Source organism: Netta rufina (genome assembly GCF_964035555.1).
Source record: "Netta rufina genome assembly, chromosome: 2".
Classification (NCBI taxonomy): domain Eukaryota; kingdom Metazoa; phylum Chordata; class Aves; order Anseriformes; family Anatidae; genus Netta; species Netta rufina.
The window spans coordinates 37,784,006-37,806,581 of NC_140124.1; the positions used below are offsets into that span (position 1 = coordinate 37,784,006).

Genomic DNA, 22,576 nt, shown 5'->3' on the forward strand with positions numbered 1-22,576 from the left:
CTGTAAATTTCTTTATTCAGATTCAATTCTATTTATGCCGCACCAGACTGCACTGTTCCTCTGCTATTATAATGCCATGTTTTGAGCTAAAGTCTAATTTTTTTTCTTTCAATTATTTCTGTTACTGAAAGGCAAAATCTTAAACTGAAGTGAATACCTACAATACAAATTACTTTTGCCCCAGAATATGTTTGCAAATCTCTGAGGTTTATCTTATTTTCTGTATGTTTTCATAAGTCTTCAGAAAATAGAAGCACTGTCTTTTTGTTTTCCTTGGTGTTTACACCACCTACCTATTCATTGCCACTCCTGAAATTTATTAGCAATGCCTGCTTTCTCTTCTAGACTACAGAAGATATAAAGAAAACTCACTACTCCACATTATGCAAAAAATACTGCAATAAGACTGTTTGTCCTCTTCATACTTTAATACCTTGAGTTTCCTTAGTTTATTCTTCTGCTGCCTGTAGACCATTCCTACCAAAACTATTGAAGTTTTCAAGTATTATGTTTCTCTTCCTATGCTCCTTTTAAGCTTGGGACTACTATTTAGCCTCAGTTTGACCCTTTTCTTGAGGGCGGTACTGTATCTCAGCATTTTTCCAGTTTACGGTAACATCAAATTAGACTTTACTTGCAAGTATTGCATTTATGGCCTGACATTTAGACAGTCTCATTTTCCCTTCTTTTTCACGTTTTCAATTGAGTTGTTAAATATAATTCACAATTACATATGGCAATTCAAACCTACAAATGAAACATTTTTTGTGATTTAAAGCAAAGTCAATGTTAATTTTAAATCACTGCAAAAAGTTAGAAAAAGTACAAGTCTCATTTTTCTGCAACTGTAAATACAGCTTGCTCCTTAGGAATGATCAAAATGAATCAACTGTCTAGAATTCCAGACTATGAAGGCAAAATTATTTCTCAAAATCATAGGCAATTCACAAGTCCTCGTGATTCTTACAATTTGCATGCTCTGTATTGACCCAAATTGAATATAGCAGCCATAAATAGTTTGCATACAATGCTGTGAAAACATTTGTGGACAAAGACACCTCCAAAGTCGCACCTGACCTAAAAATCCCCCACAGAATGGGGACACATAATACAAAGCTACCTGAATGGATGTGAGTCACTTTAACAAAACAAGGACTACCTGAGCTGACTCCACATACAGAAACTTTATTACCACCATGCCATAACTTTCAACATGTCCTACCATGCCTATATTGCCAGTATCCAAACCTCTATTATTGGAATAGAGAAAAGTTCACTGATAGCAATTCACCAATTCAGGTGACAAAATTAAGCAAACAAACCATTCAGCCATTAAGCTTTCCCTCTTCCCCTTCAGTATGTACTGATGTCCCACCACTGCACTGGGAATCTCTGTCAAGCTCTCTAATATATAGCTGAATGCACTTTATCTGCATTAGGAATGTCTCTGTCACAAATACAACAGTGTGGTTTCATTTACTGTAATGTAAGTGGAGTAAGGTCTAAGAGAAAAACAGTACTTCTTTTTACTGCCATTCCTCTAATCTTAAATTTCAGGACTAAAATGTCCTCAAACAATGAAATAAATCTAGAAGGAATTAAATTAAATAATGCACTGTAAGCACTTACAGTCCATAAATCTGTGGAGCAATTTCCAGTCGGTTCAGATGCATGTACAGCTCAATATCATGTTTCTTCAGCAGCTGATCCTGAATTTGGTTTACTTTAGTTACAATAGCAATAGATGGGCCTAAGTCTTGTGGCCTTGCAAATGGCATAGGTGTAATCATCACATCTTTCTCCTGCAGACACAGAAAAGAGGAAAAAAAACCCCAACATCCTTTATTATTTAATTACATGAAAGAAATTTATTGTCTTACTATCACTGGCTTTCAAATAAACACAAAAACACCAACAGCCTTTTTTTTTTTTTTTTTTTTTCTCCAGCAGAAGAGTAATTTCAAGTATCTCCTTCTGGGGCACCTGTTGTGGGATTCCCGTTCCTGGGTGTTCCATGGTTTACTCCCTCCTTCTCCAAGTCCAATTCACGTACCTGCTTTACTTTTCACACTTTGACAAAGTGATGACAGCTTTATTTTATTTTTGTACTTGTCAGTCCAGAGAAATGCATATGAATGGTAACACTGGAGAGAATATATACCCTTAGAGGACAATAAATTGCATACCAAATAGAAAATAACTATTTTTTGAACAACACTTTCTCAACAGGCTTCTCTTGCTCAGAAAATCAAGTGGCTCAAAATCCACACAACTTTAATAAAGCATCGGAAAACCTTTAAAACCAAAGAAAAGTGCGATGAACCTCAGGACTAGGATGCAGCTGGCTGGACTGAATGGTTGTGCTAACTATGTCATGATCTGTAACATGACACACACAGGTGAAAACAGAGGAAGAAAACTACTATATTAGCATACTTGAATGTGATGTGACTTTAAATTTGTTCTCTTTGCAAAAGAGTGAATTGTTACTGAAAAGAAGTGGAAAGCTAGAAAGAAATGCAGCAAATAATTAACTATACTAAACAGGAAATTTGTAAAAATGAGGGCGAGGAATAAAAACAAACAAATCAGGCCTAACAAGAGAAAGACAGGGGAAAGGCAAATGGAGAATTAACCTGTCCAGAACGATGCTGAAGTTACAGAAGAGGAACATTTGAAACAGTTTGAAGAGAGATTTCGCTAAGACTTCTTTCAATTTCTCATCTTGACTCTCAGATCTGAAAGCCTCGCTTTAAAAAAATAGTTATTATTTTTCTATACTGTTGCTTAGTATATTGATTGAGAATCATTATTAAGGTCAAAGTGTTAATACTTTCAAATGACTTCATTACTTCTAAAATTGCTGAAAGACATTCACTTGTGAAGAGTGCATAATTTCCAGCACTCAATAACAAATAAAGTATTTTTTGTTGTACGAACTATTCCCAAGGTTATTTCTTGTAGCTATAGACCCTCTTCAGTCCCATTCTCTATCATAATTTTAAGAGGAAGAGATGTAACCATACTTAACCATTATTTCTAACACTGTTTAATATTCAAAAGGGCAGTGAACATTTAATAATTTCTACCCAAATTCAATAAAAATAGTTTTTTGTTAATCTGTCTGAAATATTTTTTCTTAATTATTCCATTCTGCACTGCAAAAAATATTGTATGGTGCTGAGCAGTTAAATGTTTTTATTTAAGGATCTGATAAATTATATCTTGAAATCTGTGTAACTGTTGCTTTGCTATGTCAACTTCAGCAAAGGGACTGATCTGTCTATTACAGTACAGTGGTTTTTGCCATGCTGCTGTGCTAGCAAAAGATACTCAATTCAGATGATCTAGCAAATCACTTGACCAAAATTCCCTCACAGACTATCAAATAAACCTCATTAAAATGGCATAGTTTCATTCAAAAAAAACCCTCTTCTGTTCTGCCAAACAGAAATTTAAAATAAAACACCTAGCATCTTAGGGGCTATGATGAAGTACTGCCTATTAGTTAAATACTGAAATTCTTTATAGCTGCAGTTGAGAAAGGATGTTTCTCCTCCTTTTTATTATTTATTTTTTAATTAAGTAAACAGTTGTTTTTCAGTTTTTAATTATAAGCAGAGAAGAATACACAGACTGAAGAGTTCTATGATGGAAAGCATGATAATAGCTACGTAGAACATGTGAATCACGGGTTGTATGTAAAGAAAGCATATTTGAATAAGCATTTGAAGAAATACTGAAAGAATGGCCTTCATGAAAGAGCCACTTTATTCAAATAAAACAGATTAATCAAATTTAGCATTTAAGGCAAAAAACATGCAGAGAAAGTAAATGCAAGTCTGCTGTGATGTTAATTAAATCAAATGCATCTCTGAGTCTGAAAAGAGGACTTCTACTCCCTTTTCTAAGAAGAGAGAAAAGTAAGAGTGTTGACTCTGATGCAAGATCATCAGAAGCTAGTGGTTCTAGCCACTAAAAGGAAGGGCTCACCAGAGCAAATGGAGATAAACCATCTCTTGCTTAGAGATGGTTAACAAGCTGCAGAAACCTTGAATTTTCTGCAACGTCAACAAATAATTTAGGTGTCCCATACCTCCCCTTTCACCCCCAAAATGTAAAGAATAAATATGCCAAATAATTTGAAGTAAAACCACTTAGATTTTCCATCAGATTTGAAAGAGGAAAGAAAATAAAGTGTTTTTGTTTTGTTTTCCAAGCAGTGCTACAGGCTGGGAGATGAGTGGTTAGAAAGCTGCCTGGCAGAGAAGGACCTGGGAGTACTGGTTGATAGTTGGCTGAATATGAGCCAGCAGTGTGATCAGGTGGCCAAGAAGGCCAACAGAATCCTGGCTTGCATAAGAAACTGTGTGGCCAGCAGGGCTAGGGAAGTGATTGTCCCCCTGTACTCAGCTCTGGGGAGGCCAAACCTTGAGTTCTGTGTTCAGTTTTGGCCCCTTTTAGGGACCAAAAAAAAAAAAAAAAAAAAGGATTGGTTGCCCAGAGAAGCTGTGGATGCCCCATTCTAGGAGGTGTTCAAGGCCAGGCTGGATGGGGCTTTGGGCAACCTGGTCTGGTGAGAGGTGTCCCTGCCCATGCCAGGAGATTGGAACTAGGTGGTCTTTAAGGTCCTTTCCAACCCGAACCATTCTGATTCTAGGATGGACAGCTTATGTCATCTTTCCAATAACACACCTACAAGAAATTAGCCAGCATGGGAGGTGAGTAAAGGTCCACAGACAATTTGAGAGCCCATGGGAAGTAGGTAGGGGCAGAAAAATTTCCTTATTCCACACTTAAATGCCCTCTATGTTCATTATTTGAAGTAATACATTAGAAACAAGTTACTGAATTCTTTTCTGCTTCTCTATTGTATGACTATTTGTTATTATTATTTCATACCCATTTCAGTGTTTTCTTGGTCACATGCCAGAATGTGGAGAAAAAAGAAAGGAATCCACTAAGTATGTCTAATCTTCTACAAGAAAAGCACTCCTAAGTTATAACATTGCCTTAATGTTAAATGCCAGTCTACAGTAACCTTTTGCAGAAACACACCCATTTATCTTTGAAACTAATCATAAAAACCTGTTACTGTATGAATTCACAGTCTGTGCATGCTCCGTCAGTTGGCACACATCTGCAATGTGTACATTATTCAGGTTTATTCTAGTTGAGTTTAACTTCAGCTTGACCATGCATAAGTCTGATGACTCAAGAGAACTGTATTTTTAAAATTTTCTTGATTATAGGCATAAGACCTTATATAGAAATCTCAACATTAGAATCTTTCAAGCTGTATGAGCTTGTAACATGACAAGACTCGGTAGTCACCCAGACTAGTCTTTACACCATTAGTTGTCTGTGGGTTTATAGTCATCTTTACAAAATTAAAAGACAGTCTTACACACTGGTTTAAGTGTAAAAGGATTCTGATTATGAAGACCAACACATGCCTCATGATTTGATGCACACCATGAAGAAGTTTGGTGAATAACTAGAGAGCATATGATATGTCTGCTGTCTCTTCTCAAGCAATTTGGTTGAGAAAATGACGATACATTTAATCAGTTGAAATTGCTCCAAATAATATCATCAAACTGGTATGAAAGGAACAGCCCAAACACAAAGATGGTCAAATGAACTAATAGAATTAAGCTGTCAAAATGTTTACCTAGAAATGATTCACAGTGTCTCTGCCTAAAGCACAGAAGCTAAGTGGACAACATGATACTGTGCCCATGCCTATCCTCACTACATATTGACTTGCCACATGGGACGAAACACCTGTTTTCTTTTTGTGAGCTTCTTAGTCTTGGCAAACATTTCATGAGTGTATGGGCTTAGCCATCCACTGTTACCATGAAATATAAATGATAGACCCCGAAGGGATGTGGTTCACAGTAAGGAAAAGAAGTACAGCTCAGAGATTTGTTATACTATTTAAAGGAGAGCACCAGATTCACCTGTAAGAATAATTTAAATATTTATTACCAGTGGAACAGAGATGAATATTTTAGATCAAGTATTAGGAACAAAATCACCAAATCCTGCCACACAACATTACTGAACACAACATGAACTGGAATGGCTGGTATTTGATACTAATACAACTTATATATTCATGCATTTAGGAAACAAATGCTACAGCAGTAAAGAGAGGCTAGGACATAGCACAAGTATAAATGTGGACAGATTTCTCTCATTAACCACTAGGGAATGCCGTAGCTGGAGCAGCTCCTCTAATGGCAATTGGGAGTAATGGAACCAACTGTTAGAGGCTATAAAACGTAACATGTATCTCAGAGCACATGCTTTCATTGCTTCATTTGTGAAGACTCAGACTTTATTATGTAGCCAACCCTCAAAGTCATGATTGTAAAAGGCACACGCACAAGAAAGGATTATTAAAGATTATACATGTTTGCAAAGAACAAGAACAAACAACCAGATATTAATCCATGTACTGTGCATAGTTAATTTTTTATGCTGTGAAAGGACTAGAAAGGGTAATTTAAACTTTCACCTTCTACCCAAGCACTGTAAATCTGTAAGTCGACCTAGTTATTTCCTGGAATAAAAATCAGCCTCAGACTTCACCACCTCTGTCACAGAAATTGGAACAAATATGCTTGAATACACTGAATTCTGAAAAGTTACACTCAAGAGAAACATCTTGCAGCTTTGTTGTTAGAATAAAAGTGACTATGTAATAAGTTCATAAAATTTGTATCTCTTACACTTTATCTGTAGTTACTGAAAACTATGTAAAATTCAAATCTAAATAGTAATTTATAACTGTAGATAGCTCTGGCCAACACTCCGTATCTATAAAATATATACACAGATACATTTAAACATTTAAATAAAATAGAAGCTTTTATGTGAGACTTGGATGAACAACATTTTTTTCAACAGACAGGCAAAATCATCTCTAAAATTAGCACTCCCTAATTACAGTTTGCAAGTATATGTTTTGGTGCACATGCGTGGGCATCCAAAAATGACCAAATTCTTATTAATTTATTTTTGACTCTACTTGCCCTATGGTCTGTGAAAAATGCTGAAATAAATCAAGTTGGAACTTAGTCTGGAGACCAACTCTTTCAGTGTATACATTGAAAGTCTTGGACAACAGTAACATGGCTGTTTTACTAGACCCTTCTACGTACAGCCCATCACGAAAATAATTTTTCAGAATTAAAGAAAAACACAAAAAGGGAAAGAGACAGGAAGAAAGTAGAAAAAAAAAATCTTGAACATTAGAATGAGGTAAAACAGACAGAGGGAACTGTTAAATCTGCCATGCGTGAAAAATGGTTACAGGCAAAGACTAGATATTCCTTGCAAAGAGTTCAGAGAGGGCAAGAAAAAAAATAGTACAAAAAAAGGTTCTGTAAAACTAAACACAGAAAAGGCTTTTCCATACTGTGAAACAAAACGCTAAATACAATGGCATCTGTATAGCTACACTGCTGATTTAAGGGGCACAGACATTCCTTCAGAATATCCTCAGGCCAAGAAGAAAAGAGGGGGGAAAAAAAGGATCATCATCAACAAAAAAGAGGTGGCATCAGGACAAAGTCACAGATGAACCCTGATCTATGATGGGCAACCTATGAACAAAATTTTGGTTTCACGTCAAATTGTTCATATTGAAAACGATTTAAACCAATTCAAGCCTCAATGTTAAACACTATCTCAATGTATTTATTTAACATGCCATTAGCGCAAGTTTGGGGCACTTACATGTGTCTATGACAAGCAATCTTTTAACTGCTATACAAGAGTATCTCTCATAAACAGGAGAATAATTTTCCTGTGTGTGGCATTCGATATCAAAGTGATCTTTCCACAGACTGGATCTGCCAACTGACTTTCCACAAGTGCTTATGACCTAATTCTGAAAAACCTCTAAATAACTTAATTTTAACTTGATTAAAACCAAGTTAAAATTAAGTTAATTTTAAATTAACTTTTAATTGTTTAACTTTGGTTAAACAATTGTTTAATTTTTAATTGTTTAACTTTGGTTAAACAATTAACCAAATTGTTTAAGAGAACAAACGTTATCATCTTCAAATTACTTCAGTCACATTAAAAAACACATTTGTTTAAGAATAGAATAAATACATTTTAGAGTAATATTTACCTTCTGACTGTCATGTTCAAAAGTTGAAAACCAATGTTCTGCAGTCTTCATAAGACGTGTGAACATTGCACTGAAAGGGGAAAAGCCAGAAACTTGGTGTTAAATAATGTATTGCAAATAAGAGTAAATTAAATGTAAAGGAAGTTGTTAAAACTTACTAGGCATCATGTTCCAGATATTCAGGATTCAAAAGGACTTTCATTTCCTCACTGAAAAAATCAACAGAGAACAATCCAAATGTGAATGTTTGTTTTTGGTCAGTGCTCTGCATGTACTATTATGTATTTATAAGCCAACTTTCATATAAAGTGCAAATGAGAAAACTAGCCTTTTTAATTAAAAAGAGCAACTCCATTGAACAAATGAAGTCTTTCCTTTTTATAAAGATCAAAAACAAATTAGCTGCCTTGTCTGCACTACAATGAAGTAACCATCTAATTACTCCAAATAACAAATTACTGAATGTCACAATGTATTATTTGAATATGCTTGATCTACAATAATTGATTGCTGCACAATCTATCACTGTTTGTCCAAAACAACAAAAAATGGTTACTGGTCAAATATGCAGTATCAAAACATTAATTTATTTTGTTTTAATAGCCTGTATTTTTATTGTACTTTAACAGCAATTAATCAGTGACAGCACCTCTTTTCCATCTACTTTGTTCTTTGGCTCTACTTTTTCAGTGGCACTGGAACAGAATGCTGCATGTAACACATGCTTATTTTGAGTTCCTTTGCACTGAAGGGCATCTTCTAGGTAATTTCAGGATATCTGAAGACGTACACTGAATAAAAACACACACTTGTAAATAAATTCCATCCTTATGCTAATACTGCCTTTGGACAATCACATTGAGGGGTGCTAAAGAGGTTATGATACATAGCACATATAATTAAATTGGCCTTTATTCACTGCTAGACTCCACAAGCAATGACAAAAAAGACAAATTAAAAGAAATTGATTAAATATCACAAATGATTTGAACAGGCAACTAGTTTATTTATTTATTTTGAAAAGCTTTACATATAAGGCAAGAAAAAAGCATCTGAATTCAGTTCACAATCATACGTGATATAGTATTTTATACACGTGTATAAACACGTGCACGCACAGCTTGGCTGAAATGGAGAATCAATACCTAAACTTAATGTTACTACCAAGACAAAACATAGTCAGGTAGTGCAGCTACAACATTGCAAGGTAATAAAGGAAATATCAGTCAACAACGCATCTACATTGATTATTTTAAGATACAAGGAAAGAAAGTTGTTAATGTGTCCATTCTAAGACTGTGTTTTTCTACTCCGCTTCCTCTCTGCAATAACAAAAACTAAAGCATTCTTGGCAATAACAAAAAATGAGGTGAACATTAAAGTTTTCATTTAGGTTTGCTGTGTTCCCTTTTTTCTATATGTAATAGCTGTGAATTGGCCAATGTCTACACTAAAACCTCCCTTTCCATGCTGTAGTAGGGAAGACAAAATAAGGACATTCCCATAAAAGCAAGACGATGCAACATTTTCTCAAGTTAATTTATTAATTATAAACAAATAATTAAAGAACATATTTACAAGTTCTAATCCAGAAAACTCTATGTACTTTTTCTAAAGAAGCAAATTTTTAATATTATATAAATAAAACGTTATGCTTGCCTTGGTTGTGCAGCTTCACTGGCATGTGAAAAAGCTTGGTGGTCACAATGCAGAATAAAAACAATGGGAGCTAAGAGTTCATGCATACCCTAAACATAAAAAGAAGCAAAAGTACTGTAAGATATTTCATTCATATAATAGTTCATAAAGCACAGCATCAGGCAGCCCGCAATACTGGGTGCAAACTAACTAAAAGTGTGAACATTTATATTCTTAACAGAATGGTTTCATAATCAGTCTTTTATTTTAAATTCTGATTAAATCCAAGTGTTTATTCTGCTACATTATGGGGGAAGCAAGTTATTCTCCCTTCTTCTAACACAACAGGCAACAGATTGGCAATGGTAAGTAACCGTGCACCTGGCAGTTTACTCTAAGATCTATATTCATAGATATAAATTTTATTTATGTTAATTACAATCACGATCCACAGTACACACAGATCTGCAATAAGGACAAATTACAAAATTTAAAATTATTATTATTTTTTAATTTTATAATGTTCCAAAACCACCATAACAGTAGCCTTTAGAGGAGACTTGGGCAGCTATTTGGGAAATTAGAATATTAAAGTTCCACATGAGAAATAAAAGGGCTTTTTCACCTTTCTTTTTTTTTTTTTTTTTTTTTTTAAATTAAAAAAAGTCATTAGGTCAATATTTTAAAAAGTACATTATTAACACAGTGTGTAGGAGACCTGGAATTGTTCCATTTCAGACTTTTACTTACAAATACAATCTATATCCAGACATAGTCAAAATATAAAGCCATGCAGGAATCAGAGTGGAAAAAAGTGGTGGATAGTTCAGGACTTGGGACAGGGTTAGAAGCATGGCTGGGCAACCCATCAATGCTCACCAGAGGAGTCTTGACTCAAATTGGTTCATCTGGGGATTTCCAATGTGTTAATGGGAGCAAAAGCAACCGCTTCAGCAAACAAACAGCCCAGTTGTTAGCAAGCAGCAACATGCTGGCAGGTAAAACAATTGTCTGCAGAATGAAACCTCAGCTACAGGAGAGATTCAGCCCCTTCCCTCAGCTTAGACCAGGAAAAAGGAGGATCTGGGAAATTTGGATAAAGCAGTGGAGCTGGGTTCCCAGTGGGGGACACGGAAGGCAGGTGGGAACTACATAAGATTGGGGTGGGGGTCAGACATAAAAAAAAAAAGCGAGGGGAGCCCTTTAGTGATGGAAAAGGTGTAGGATGAAGCATGGAGACCTGTCTGGCTGCCTTTGGATGCACAGATCGCTCCAAGGAGAGGGAACTACAGACATCGGCCCCCCAAAGAATGGTACAGTGCCTGTTCCACCACATGCTTAGCAGATCTCACATTTATTTTGTTCCCTGCTTGGATTCTCTGACCTTTGTGTTGGAGTAGGATCTCTGGACGCTATTAAGATCTCAATTAGGCAGCATATTATTAAAATTCTTGGGATACTCTCAGATAGGTCAAAGTAGAACTGTGATATTACATGCAGCATTTCAGGAGTATTCAGTATGTAAGAGTTAGCTTTACCAGCTTGATACAGGCAAATCCATTATCAGAAATGAAACAAACAAACAAATAAAAACAACAAAATACACTTAAAGTTTTATCAGAAATATCAGATGTAGATCAGAGCAGAGAGAGGACTCAGATAGATAAGAAAGCCCTCTCTAGGTCATTATCTATCACTATCTATCTATGATGCATGAATCTCATTTGCTTGTAAAAGGAAATTCCAATACTTGGCAACATGGAGGAAAATGAATGGTGGTGGAACTATCTCTGTGTTCTCTCAACCAAAATCTAGGAAATCCAATTTTAATTTCTTCAGAACTGAGGCAACTGCGGATATAGCCTCAACTGTAGGGTTGCAGCAATACCAAATTCTGTTGACTGGGCATAGCTAAAGACAGCAAACATACTAAAGAGTGGAGCTTTTCTTTCCCTTCTGATTTCTGAACCTTTAGGGACTACTTCAAAAGATGGAAAAAAAAAAAAAAAAAAAGTTAAACCCTAGGTTCTCATGTAGCCACTTGATTTCAGGAGCTGATCCGAAATTCTCAAACACAACAATATAATTTAGATTGCAAGTTGACAGCCTCAGATTTCTGAAAGTCTTACAGCTGTACCAGGAAAGAAAGAAATAGGAAAGACTGGGAGATAGGTCCACAATTAGAAGATAAGTAAAAATACCAAAAATATTTAAATAAACTGTAGATAACAAATGCTGTGCTTCCATATATACTATCAGACCTCAGATAATTAACAGCTCCACATCTAATCTTTTATTCGCCCTGATATACTAACATGAAATAAGAGAAATGGAAATGCCAAAAACCTAACTAATAAAACTACCAGCTAAGTTGTAAACATGTAAGTTGAAGAAAAAGAAAGAGGACATAAAATAAGAATTAGTCATAAAAGATAAAAGCACATCATACATTCTTCCAACATAATAATGTATCAACTATATAATAAAGTAGAATTGTAATGCGGCTGCCCACATACAAGAAAAACAAAACAAACAGATGATGAAATATCAGGATTTCAAAAAGATACCTCTGATCTTTCAGTTACAAGAGTACTTCAACTGTTTAGAGATTTTTAGTTTGGCAAGAAAAGCCACCAATGTAATATGCATACACATTTTTTCAATGCTGCAGTTTACTAAAACTCTTTAGTGTTAATAAATAAGTTGACAGAGCTCAGATAATTTTATGACACTTCCCAGCTACAACAAAATATTGATTTCATAATACAGTCTATGGTTTAGAAAGAAAACCAGAAATACAGCATTTGTACAATGCAAAGTGAATCAATGCATTTCAAAATTATATTGACTTCTTTAAGGTCAATCAAATCATGAGTGAACAATGGTTAGCCTAGCAATTTAGCTTAATTGTCACTATTTCTTTTCAATGTAACTAGGACCAGAATTTTTGGCACCAATCTTATAGAAGAATGCTAATAGTAATTTTTACATATTCTTAAGTACAATATACTATTCTCTTTACATTTTTTATTTACAGCTGCTATTTAAAAATTCAATGATCCCACTGAGGATTCTGTCTTTAAAATCTCTATAATACAGCCTCACAACATTCTATTCCATCTGACTAGGGACGGAAATGTCTTTCCCCATCAAATAAAATGTTACTCCATGCTGGTCAAAAAAACACAAAACCTACTACAAAGACAAATTTCATGCATATATGCATATTAAGCAAACATTGATTCTTCTAAGAATATATACTGATGCTACATAATAGCTTGAATGAAATATTGCAAATTTCAGCCCTCTTTATTTATAAGGATGCAAATTGCCAAGAAACTAGAACTTTTTTCCAAATATTTGGAAGAGAAACATCAGGTCCTGTACAGATGTTAACAGATGTAAGTGCAAGTTTTCATTTACTGGCCAAGTGTCACAATTACGACAGCAAATTTAATTCTTGCATGTGGTCATAAAAATGTGAGAGAGGAATTCCCATACAGAACAACAGGATGAATCCCACGATGCATACTGAATACGAAGATAAACTTCAGAATTTGAGCTTTGTATTCAGGTCACTTTGGAGAGAGCATCTCAGAAATGATCCATTCCTGATGAATCAATAGTAACCTTTATTATCTTCATGAAAATATGCTATACATTGCTTTAGTGGGAAGTCAATGGTAAAAACAACCAAGAATAATGGTAGGACAGGAAGACTGACTACAACATAGGTATTTGATAATAGAGAAAAAAAAAAAAGTATCCTGTCACCACCACAAACTGCTTCCTATTAGCTAATTCTGAGAAGGATACTGATGGTCATAAAATAAATGGTATCTAAAGAGAGAAGAACATGGGGACAAAAAAAACAGGATTGTTACTAATAAGCTAACAGGATCATCATTTTTTTAAAAAAGGCCTTTTAAAATGAGGTATGAGAAATGAAAAGCTTCTAATAAAAATGACATGTGTCCATTAGAAGGGAGTAAAATCATAACCATTTGCTATTTTGTGGACTTGGAAGGGCACCACAACACTTGGATGATATACTGAAACACTTCAGAGATATTAAATCAACAGTTTTTCATGATCCAAATTTATTTCCTTTTATGCACTTTACCTCTCCTTGTAGTCCTGTGGCAACCCCTTCCTGAAATTACTGCACTACTGATGCAACCAACACCAGTTGAAAACAGAGGTAAATAAGTTTTCTTTGTCAACAGCCTGTAGGCTCGCAAAATTGAACCTGTTCTTTTATCTGCCTATGTTCATTTAGCCCACCAAGCAGTCTTTATTAAAGCTGAGACATCAGGCAGTCAAAGTTCATTAATACCATTTATATAATCTCTGCAGTTTCAATTAACTCAGCAAGACATTCTACTACATGATAACAGTCTCATTAATTCAATAAAATCCCATAACTATTAACAATATGGTCTATGTTAAACGGGGTGTCACCTAGTAGAAAATAATAGCTTTAACAGCTTGTGATGAAACTCAGGGCTTTCTTTTTTTAAAATTTGATCTGGCTAAATATTCCATCCTTATGTAGAAAGGTATTATTTCTTGGTAAGGAATCAAGAGGATTTTAAATATGAGCAGAGGGTAATTAAGTCCTTTTAAGTCATATCAAAGAGTAAAATAATACTTCTTATTCAATAACTGATAGTCTAAATTAGCTGGAATGTGTTCTTCCATTTTCCCATCATCAGAATGTTGGCCTATATTCACTAGAAAGGGGAGGTTGAATACTGCAGAAGCTCACAATTCTCATTCTTTCTTGCTATCATGCAAGACAGTCTGTCAAACATGAAAAGTAACCAGCTGATGGAGATTTGATATGTTTGATAACTATATATTTGATTTTTGATTTAATCTGTTTAGTTCCTGTTTCTTGGAAATTGGAAAAGACCAATGTTGATTGGTCTTTTCATGTATCGCAACTAATTTCCTGGCTTAGGGGCAGGGTGGTCACATACCATGCCTGGGAGCATACAGTGTGTTATAAAACTCTTCACATTTACTGAAGCTTTGTATTTTTGTCCTACCTAAAGTTTGCTGCTCTACAGTTTACCTTTTGTCCATGTCCCTCAGTTTGTCAGTCACTGATCTCGATACAGTTAATAGTCTGGGCAAACAAATACAAATGTCTATAAATCTGTGTATCAGTCTTGCTACATTAATTTAATATTGTGCTTATATTCACTTCAAAACCTTCAGAAGAAATGTTACATTAATTTAGCCCTCATCCCATATGGATGTATATTGTTAGTGCAGCTTTAAAGGCTACCCGTACCATTTAAACAAAGAAGGTGTAAGCAGGCACTCTTTCTGGCGATACTGCAAAAGTGGTATTTGCTAGCACCCTTGTCCATCAGTCAACAGGCATTTGTCAGCAGCATTGCATTTCTTTGCTACACGACTAGATAAAGAATCTATTTGCTAATACATAGCATGGCTTTAGCACCTTGAGGAAGAATATGAAGTATTATATGAAACAAAAAACCAAAATAGTAAATTTTGCTAACATTTCAGAAATCACTACTTGTGATTTTTGTTTATTCAGTACCATTTTTAATCCTGATACTTACTTTTTTTTTTTTTTTTTTTTTTTTTATACCAAAGCACAGAAAGCCTCCTGTTCCTGTTCTTTTTCTGTTTCACCAACATTGAACAAAAATATGTTTTTTATAAAGGAATTCAAATTTAGACAACTTAGAAACTTTTAAAAAAACAACAATCTGAGGGACTGTACTATGAGGAAAAAGCGTATGTTATTCAGTGAGCTTACTTTTCTCACTACACAGATGACAAGCAACTCTTTGATTACTATAGCATTATGATACAACTTCAGATACAACAGAACTACGTTATTGTCAAACCATATAGAAAATGTTGAGTCGATGAATGCCACCTGTACTATATTTTCATTACCTGTTTATAAAGCAACTGCTCATTTTCTCTGGCATAGCAGAACAGAACATCTGTAAGAATTTTCCTCACATTCTCTTGCTGGAAATACTGCATTTCAGGAAAACTGAAAGTGAAGAAATACAATGAAAGAAAACGTTATAGCTCACAAAATCTCAGCTGCTGTTCTTCTATAAACATTTTTAGGTAAGACAGAACCTCTCGTCTGCTTTCCTATCTCTTTGTGAATTGTGCATGCTGCTGGAATAAGAATACTTGTACGGACTTGTTTTATTTTTCTTGCAACCAAATTTCTGAACAATGTTCTTTAACATCATTCTGTTACATGATGATATCACTAGTTATATTTGAATATGAAATCCCTTTCAACATTAAGAAAGCTAGAAAGCTGCAAGAATGAAATGAAATGGCAGGTTGCTTTAATTGTCAACTTGTAACAAGCAGCCAATCCAACTGTAATTGGATATCAATCTGTCCTGCAATTTCAGTTTGTCTTGCTCTTTCTTCTTCTCAAGATAAAAGTTACGTAAAGGAAGAGTACAAGAGCTACAATATGGTAAAGAAATTTATAAAATTTCCAGTTCTAAACTGGAATAAAATAGAAGAAAGAAAACTATGCCAGAAGAAGCATACAGAAAAGGTTTCAATGCTTCATAAATATTTGAAAAATGATTAGCATATTAATGACAAGATTTTAAAACTATCTCACAATCATCATGAAAACTGGCATCCTAGTTTTCTTCATCTCTAAGCAAGCTGCAATGTATCTTACTGGCATTTTTTTGTCATGCAACATTATTAAATATTTCACTGTCTTTAGCAGCTGTCTCAAGCAAACCTTCAAATTATGAAATAGTTGGATACTTTGGCAGGGTAAATATTCTTTAAATGAAATAGTATTAAATTGTATTAGTGTGATAAGAAGGGGAAAAAGCTTCTGGGAAAATCCTGTTATCCAGGAAAATGCAGCTATTTAGAATCTCTATCTTTTCTGAAGCTACTCTCACTGGTATACACCAGCATATCCTGCTCCTTGACTGCTGGAAGTAGGAAAGAAACTGGTTATGCAGAATGTATTTTAATGAGTAAGTGCACAAACCACAGTGTTTTCATGCTTACTGAAGAAGTAACTAGATGGCAAAAATATTTGATAAAGCAATCAACCCAAGCCCCTTCTAACTATGTGGAGCAATAACAAATCCAAAAAATGATATAACTAGAAAGGTATAATACCAAAAGGAAAGGAAAAGGTAAAGTTCAATAAGGAAAAGAAGAATTCTTAACATGACAGTAACGGTAGGCTTCAGGGCAGACTGCTGATATAAAGGTTATAGCATTGTCAATTTTAAAATGAAGTTGTAAGGATTGCAGCTAAGTTTTCTTCAAGCAGATTTTATCTTGTCTGTTTCCAGAGCATGAGATACAATGCTAAACTTTAGACCAGTTATATTGAGGCTGTTGTAAAGCCTGTCATGGAGGAATGATATAAGAAATTGCAACAAATTACATCTGATAAAACTGTATTAAAAGTAATATGTTCATCTCACAGTGGTAATAACAAGTAAGCACAGAAGCAACTAGAAAGGTGTATTGAAATGCTTGGATAAAAGATCTGATGCAAGACTCATGGCAGAGAGAGAAGACACTATGGCTTGAACACAATAACGTGGAAGTACCGAGAAAGGCATTGGGATGAAGAGTACAGCATTTTCCTGGCACCTGATGGGGGTAATGGTAGACCAACATTTGGATACTTGTATGCACTTGTACTAATCAAATTCCTGTAGAGGAAGGACACAGCTGAGACCAAAAAGGTGCATTACAGCAGATGGCAATCGACATAATTTAGGGGTTTGAAGAGATTATTTCTGAAGGACTGTTATTCAGGCCTGCCCTATGAAGTTTAGGAGGAGAAGACTAACAAAGAAAACTCAAAAATACACAAAGATATCTGTGAGGATCTAGTAATACCAGAGATTGTGACAGAGAGGATAATAACGAACTCATGAATAAGCTGGCTGAAGTATTAATTATAGTAAGTGTAAATACAAGAGATCATGAGGGAACTATCAGTTCAGGACGGATTTTTATGGAGAATGTCATTTTATAACTAAAACACTGTAAGACATACAGTATCCTCAAATCAGGCAAGACAAGAATACTGTTCATGAATATTAGAATATTACATTTAATTACATCTTTGAGAAAGGCTGCATAAGGAAATGGAAATTTTACCATAACGGCTTCAATTAAGCAAAGGTGCATTCAAGGCCTTACTTTCTGAAAGTGAAGATCAGCTTCAGTTAGTTATCTTTTTTTAAAACACTTGTTTCGTCCACTTAAGGGCCCCTACACAAGTAGCAAAGAAGAAACTTGGGCTGGCAACTAAATAAAAGGATGTACAAATACTTTCTAAAACAAATTTGGTGGCAAACAGAAAAGAGGCTCTCAACAACAGCTGCAGAGCTACCATCTTCTTTTTCATTAACAGATTCCATCTTCTGCCATTCCGCAACACTGTTACTCAGCTGGGTTGTGCTTTAGCAGCAAGTATGGGGAAAGAATCATAGAATCATAGAATATCCTGAGTTGGAAGGGACCCTTAAGGATCATCAAGTCCAACTCTTGACACCGCACAGGTCTACCCAAAAGTTCAGACCATGTGACTAAGTGCACAGTCCAATCTCTTCTTAAATTCAGCCAGGCTCGGTGCAGTGACCACTTCCCTGGGGAGCCTGTTCCAGTGTGCAACCACCCTCTCTGTGAAGAACCCCCTCCTGACGTCCAGCCTAAATTTCCCCTGCCTCAGCTTAACCCCGTTCCCGCGGGTCCTGTCACTAGTGTTAATGGAGAAAAGGTCTCCTGCCTCTCGACACCCCCTTACGAGGAAGTTGTAGACTGTGATGAGGTCTCCCCTCAGCCTCCTCTTCTCCAGGCTGAACAGGCCCAGTGACCTCAGCCGTTCCTCGTACGTCTTCCCCTCCAGGCCTTTCACCATCTTCGTAGCCCTCCTCTGGACACTTTCCAACAGTTTCATGTCCTTTTTATACTGTGGTGCCCAGAACTGCACACAGTACTCGAGGTGAGGCCGCACCAGCGCAGAGTAGAGCGGGACAATCACCTCCCTTGACCTACTAGCGATGCCGTGCTTGATGCACCCCAGGACACGGTTGGCCCTCCTGGCTGCCAGGGCACACTGCTGGCTCATATTCAACTTGCTGTCTACCACGACCCCCAGATCCCTCTCTTCCAGGCTGCTCTCCAGCGTCTCATCGCCCAGTCTGTACATGCAGCCAGGGTTTCCCCGTCCCAGGTGCAGGACCCGGCACTTGCTCTTATTGAACTTCATGCGGTTGGTGATCGCCCAGCTCTCCAACCTGTCCAGATCCCTCTGTAAGGCCTTTACGCCCTCATTTGAGTCCACAACTCCTCCAAGTTTGGTGTCATCAGCAAACTTGCTCAAAATACCCTCTATTCCTACATCCAGATCGTTTATAAAAATATTGAAAAGTACCGGCCCTAAAATGGAGCCTTGAGGGACCCCACTGGTGACCGCCCGCCAGCCTGACGCAGCCCCATTTACCATAACCCTTTGGGCCCTGCCCGTTAGCCAATTGCTCACCCATCGTATGATGTTTTTATTTAGCTGTATGGTGGACATTTTGTCCAGTAGGATCCTATGGGAAACCGTGTCAAAAGCCTTGCTGAAGTCCAAAAAAATCACATCAGCTGGTTTCCCTTGGTCCACCATACGGGTGATCTTATCATAAAAGGAAATCAGGTTAGTTAGGCAGGACCTACCCTTCACAAACCCATGCTGGCTGGGACCAATGACTGCTCTGTCCCCCAGGTGCGCCTCAATAAGTCCGAGAACCAACTTCTCCATGATTTTACCAGGCACTGACGTGAGACTGACAGGCCTGTAATTGCTAGGGTCTTCTTTCTGACCCTTCTTGAAAATTGGCACAACATTTGCCAGCTTCCAGTCTACCGGGACCTCTCCAAATTCCCAGGATCGTTGAAAAATAATTGAAAGAGGTTCCGCGATGACATCCGCCAGCTCTTTCAGCACCCGGGGATGAATCCCATCCGGACCCATGGACTTGTAGGGATCCAGGTGGAGTAGCAAATCCCGCACACGTTCAGGGTCAGTTGGGAGTTTGTCATCCCCACCGTCCCGGCCCTCCAGCTCAGGGCACCCTGGGTCCCGAAGCCCATCATCGGCATTGAAGACAGAGGCAAAGAAGGCGTTAAGCGTCTCTGCTTTCCCTATGTCATCGTCTGTGAGCAGACCTTCCCTATCAAGGAGCGGCCCTATGTATTCTTTAGTTCTCCTTTTTCCATTTACATATCTAAAAAAACCCTTTTTATTTTCTCTCACAGACACAGCCAGCTTCAACTCTAGCTGTGCTTTGGCCACTCGAACTTTCTCCCTACAAACACGAACAGCATCCCTGTATTCTTTCCATGACGCCTGGCCCTCCTTCCAGTAGCGAAACACTCTCTGTTTCCGCCTAATCTCCATTAGAACATTCCTGGTCAGCCACGCCGGCCTCCTTCCCCGCCTGCCTGACTTGCGATATTTTGGAATTGCCTGATCTTGTGCTTCTAGGAGGCATCGCTTAAAGAGTGACCAGCACTGGTGGACATCGAGGCCTTCAAGAGCAGTTTCCCAGGGGACCTTGCTGACTAGTTCCCTGAGCAGCCTGAAGTCCGCTTTCCCCATATCTAGGGATGAGGTTTTGGTGGCACTTTTCCTTCTGTCACCATAAATATTGAACTCAACCCCTTCATGGTCGCTATGGCCGAGGCGGCCACCAATCACCACACCTCCCACCAGACCCTCTCTGTTTACTAGCAACAGGTCTAGGAGGGCACCTTTCCTAGTTGGCTCCGTTAGCACCTGCACCAAGAAGTTATCATCTAGGTGCTTCATGAACCTCCTGGACTTGCTCGTGTCAGCTGTGTGGCACTCCCAGTTAACGTCCGGCAAGTTGAAGTCCCCCATAAGGACAAGGGGAGTTAATCTCGAGGCCTCTCTTAGTTCTGTAAAGAATAATTTATCGGCGCTATCATCCTGGCCAGGCGGTCTGTAATAGACTCCCACAACGACATCCCCTTTATTCGTTCGTCCCTTGATCCTTACCCAGAGGCTCTCAACTTTGCCATCGCCGACCTGAAGTTCCACACAGTCCAGCCCCTGCTTCACATACATCGCCACCCCACCACCTCGCCTACCCTGCCTGTCCCTCCTGAAGAGCCTGTAACCATCTATCGCAACATACTAAACATATAAACACATAACATATCGCAAGCTACTAAACCAGAAAAAAAGTGGAAGAGGATGCTCTTGAGATTGCAAAGATTTGGTAAAGAATAAAGACAAACACTGTTGCTCACTTTTTCTTGAAAAGGAATGAGATGGTGTATAAAGGTAGCTCTTTCAGCAGTTCACTCCTCTTACATGGAAACTAGATTTTGTCTATTGAATTCTTACCTGGTGGATGATTGTTTCTTCCTATATCTAACATATCAGGAAGGATTTAGCTGCTAAATGCCTTCTCCACTATTTTTATTTTATTTATTTTTTATTTTTTATTTTTATTTTGGTTTGGTTTTGTTACTGGGAAATGGAGAGTGTGAAAACGCAACACCCACCACTTCATACTGTTCATCTTCATACTTCTTCTTCATACTGTTTCCATTGTCCTAAATTGTGATTGTTAATCCCAAAGCAGAAACTAGGTAGACATATATAAAAACATTTCTACAAAAGTAAAAAATAACCTGCTTAGACTGCTGCAAATGACCCCTAAACTGTTCTGTTTTCTTAAAATACTGAGAGAGTATTTTTACTGAGAGAGCCAATTCTGGTTATTTACAATGCTAAATGTAAGAGGTGGTGCCAGCAAGTAAACTTGTATTTTGATTTGACTGGTAGCTAGATGTTTTTGCATCCATGGATCCGCTGATTTCCATTTCAGCAAATACATCTTTTAAATTCTTCTTTATTCTTTACCTTTTTAATCATTACGAAACAAATCAGCATTGTTCTCTGGTACAACTTTTGAATGACAGTAATTAATCATTGCATTCTTAAGACTATTATGAGTTATATGGTGTTAGTTCACACACAAGTTCCTTTCTTAGTAGAATAATAGAATGCAGTATTATAAACACAACTTGGTTGGTACTGCTATCTGTATTTAAAGGCAAGCTTTTACTTTCATTATAATAAGCCTCCCTTACCCCCACCTTCCTACCCTAATTTTTGAGAAGCTTCTTATTTGACAGAAAGAGAGATGGCATTTGTTTCCATCTCAAAAGAATATGTTTCTAAAAATTGGAAGGAAAATCTGTTCTGAACCTCTCAACTATCAGCTAGTAAAAAATGAGGCAGGTCATTAATTAGAAATGTTGATCACTAATGAGTTAGGATTAATGTAACAAAATCCTTTCCTGCTTTGCTTGTAAATATTGGAAGTTTTTATTATGCAACAGCCAAAATATATATTTATGGATTGGATTATATATTTAATGGATTGGATTATTAGCACATAATTTCAGGTGACTGAAGTTTATTTAGGTAAAGGTGAGCTAGAATCCTTTTATAATTATTGAAAAAATCCCCATACTTCTCTGCCATGTGACTGATCTGATCTATACTAGACATTTACTTTAGGAAAAGATTGTGTCCTAGGATTCTTCAGGTATACAGATTCTAAAGGATGATTACCCCAGTTGTGAGCATTTATATTATAAAATCTAATATTGGATGAGGTAACAATTCACAAAATGAACAGATACACATGAACAAACTTCCTCACAGTTCCCTTTAGTTAACAGAATTTT

The 22,576-nt window shown here is 36.8% G+C and overlaps 1 protein-coding gene across 4 annotated transcripts in view; it reads right to left on the reverse strand.

Moving 5' to 3' along the window:
- TBC1D5 (TBC1 domain family member 5) overlaps positions 1 to 22,576 on the reverse strand; it is a 319,581-nt gene that overhangs the window by 119,866 nt on the left and 177,139 nt on the right. For all 4 annotated transcript variants that reach the window (XM_084281760.1, XM_084281761.1, XM_084281759.1 and 1 more), the window contains 5 exons: positions 15,728 to 15,830; positions 9,812 to 9,900; positions 8,311 to 8,361; positions 8,153 to 8,222; positions 1,630 to 1,802 (listed from right to left, as the gene is read on the reverse strand). In XM_084281760.1, coding sequence (XP_084137886.1) covers positions 1,630 to 1,802; positions 8,153 to 8,222; positions 8,311 to 8,361; positions 9,812 to 9,900; positions 15,728 to 15,830 — 486 coding nt within the window. The remainder of the gene's footprint in view (positions 1 to 1,629; positions 1,803 to 8,152; positions 8,223 to 8,310; positions 8,362 to 9,811; positions 9,901 to 15,727; positions 15,831 to 22,576) is intronic.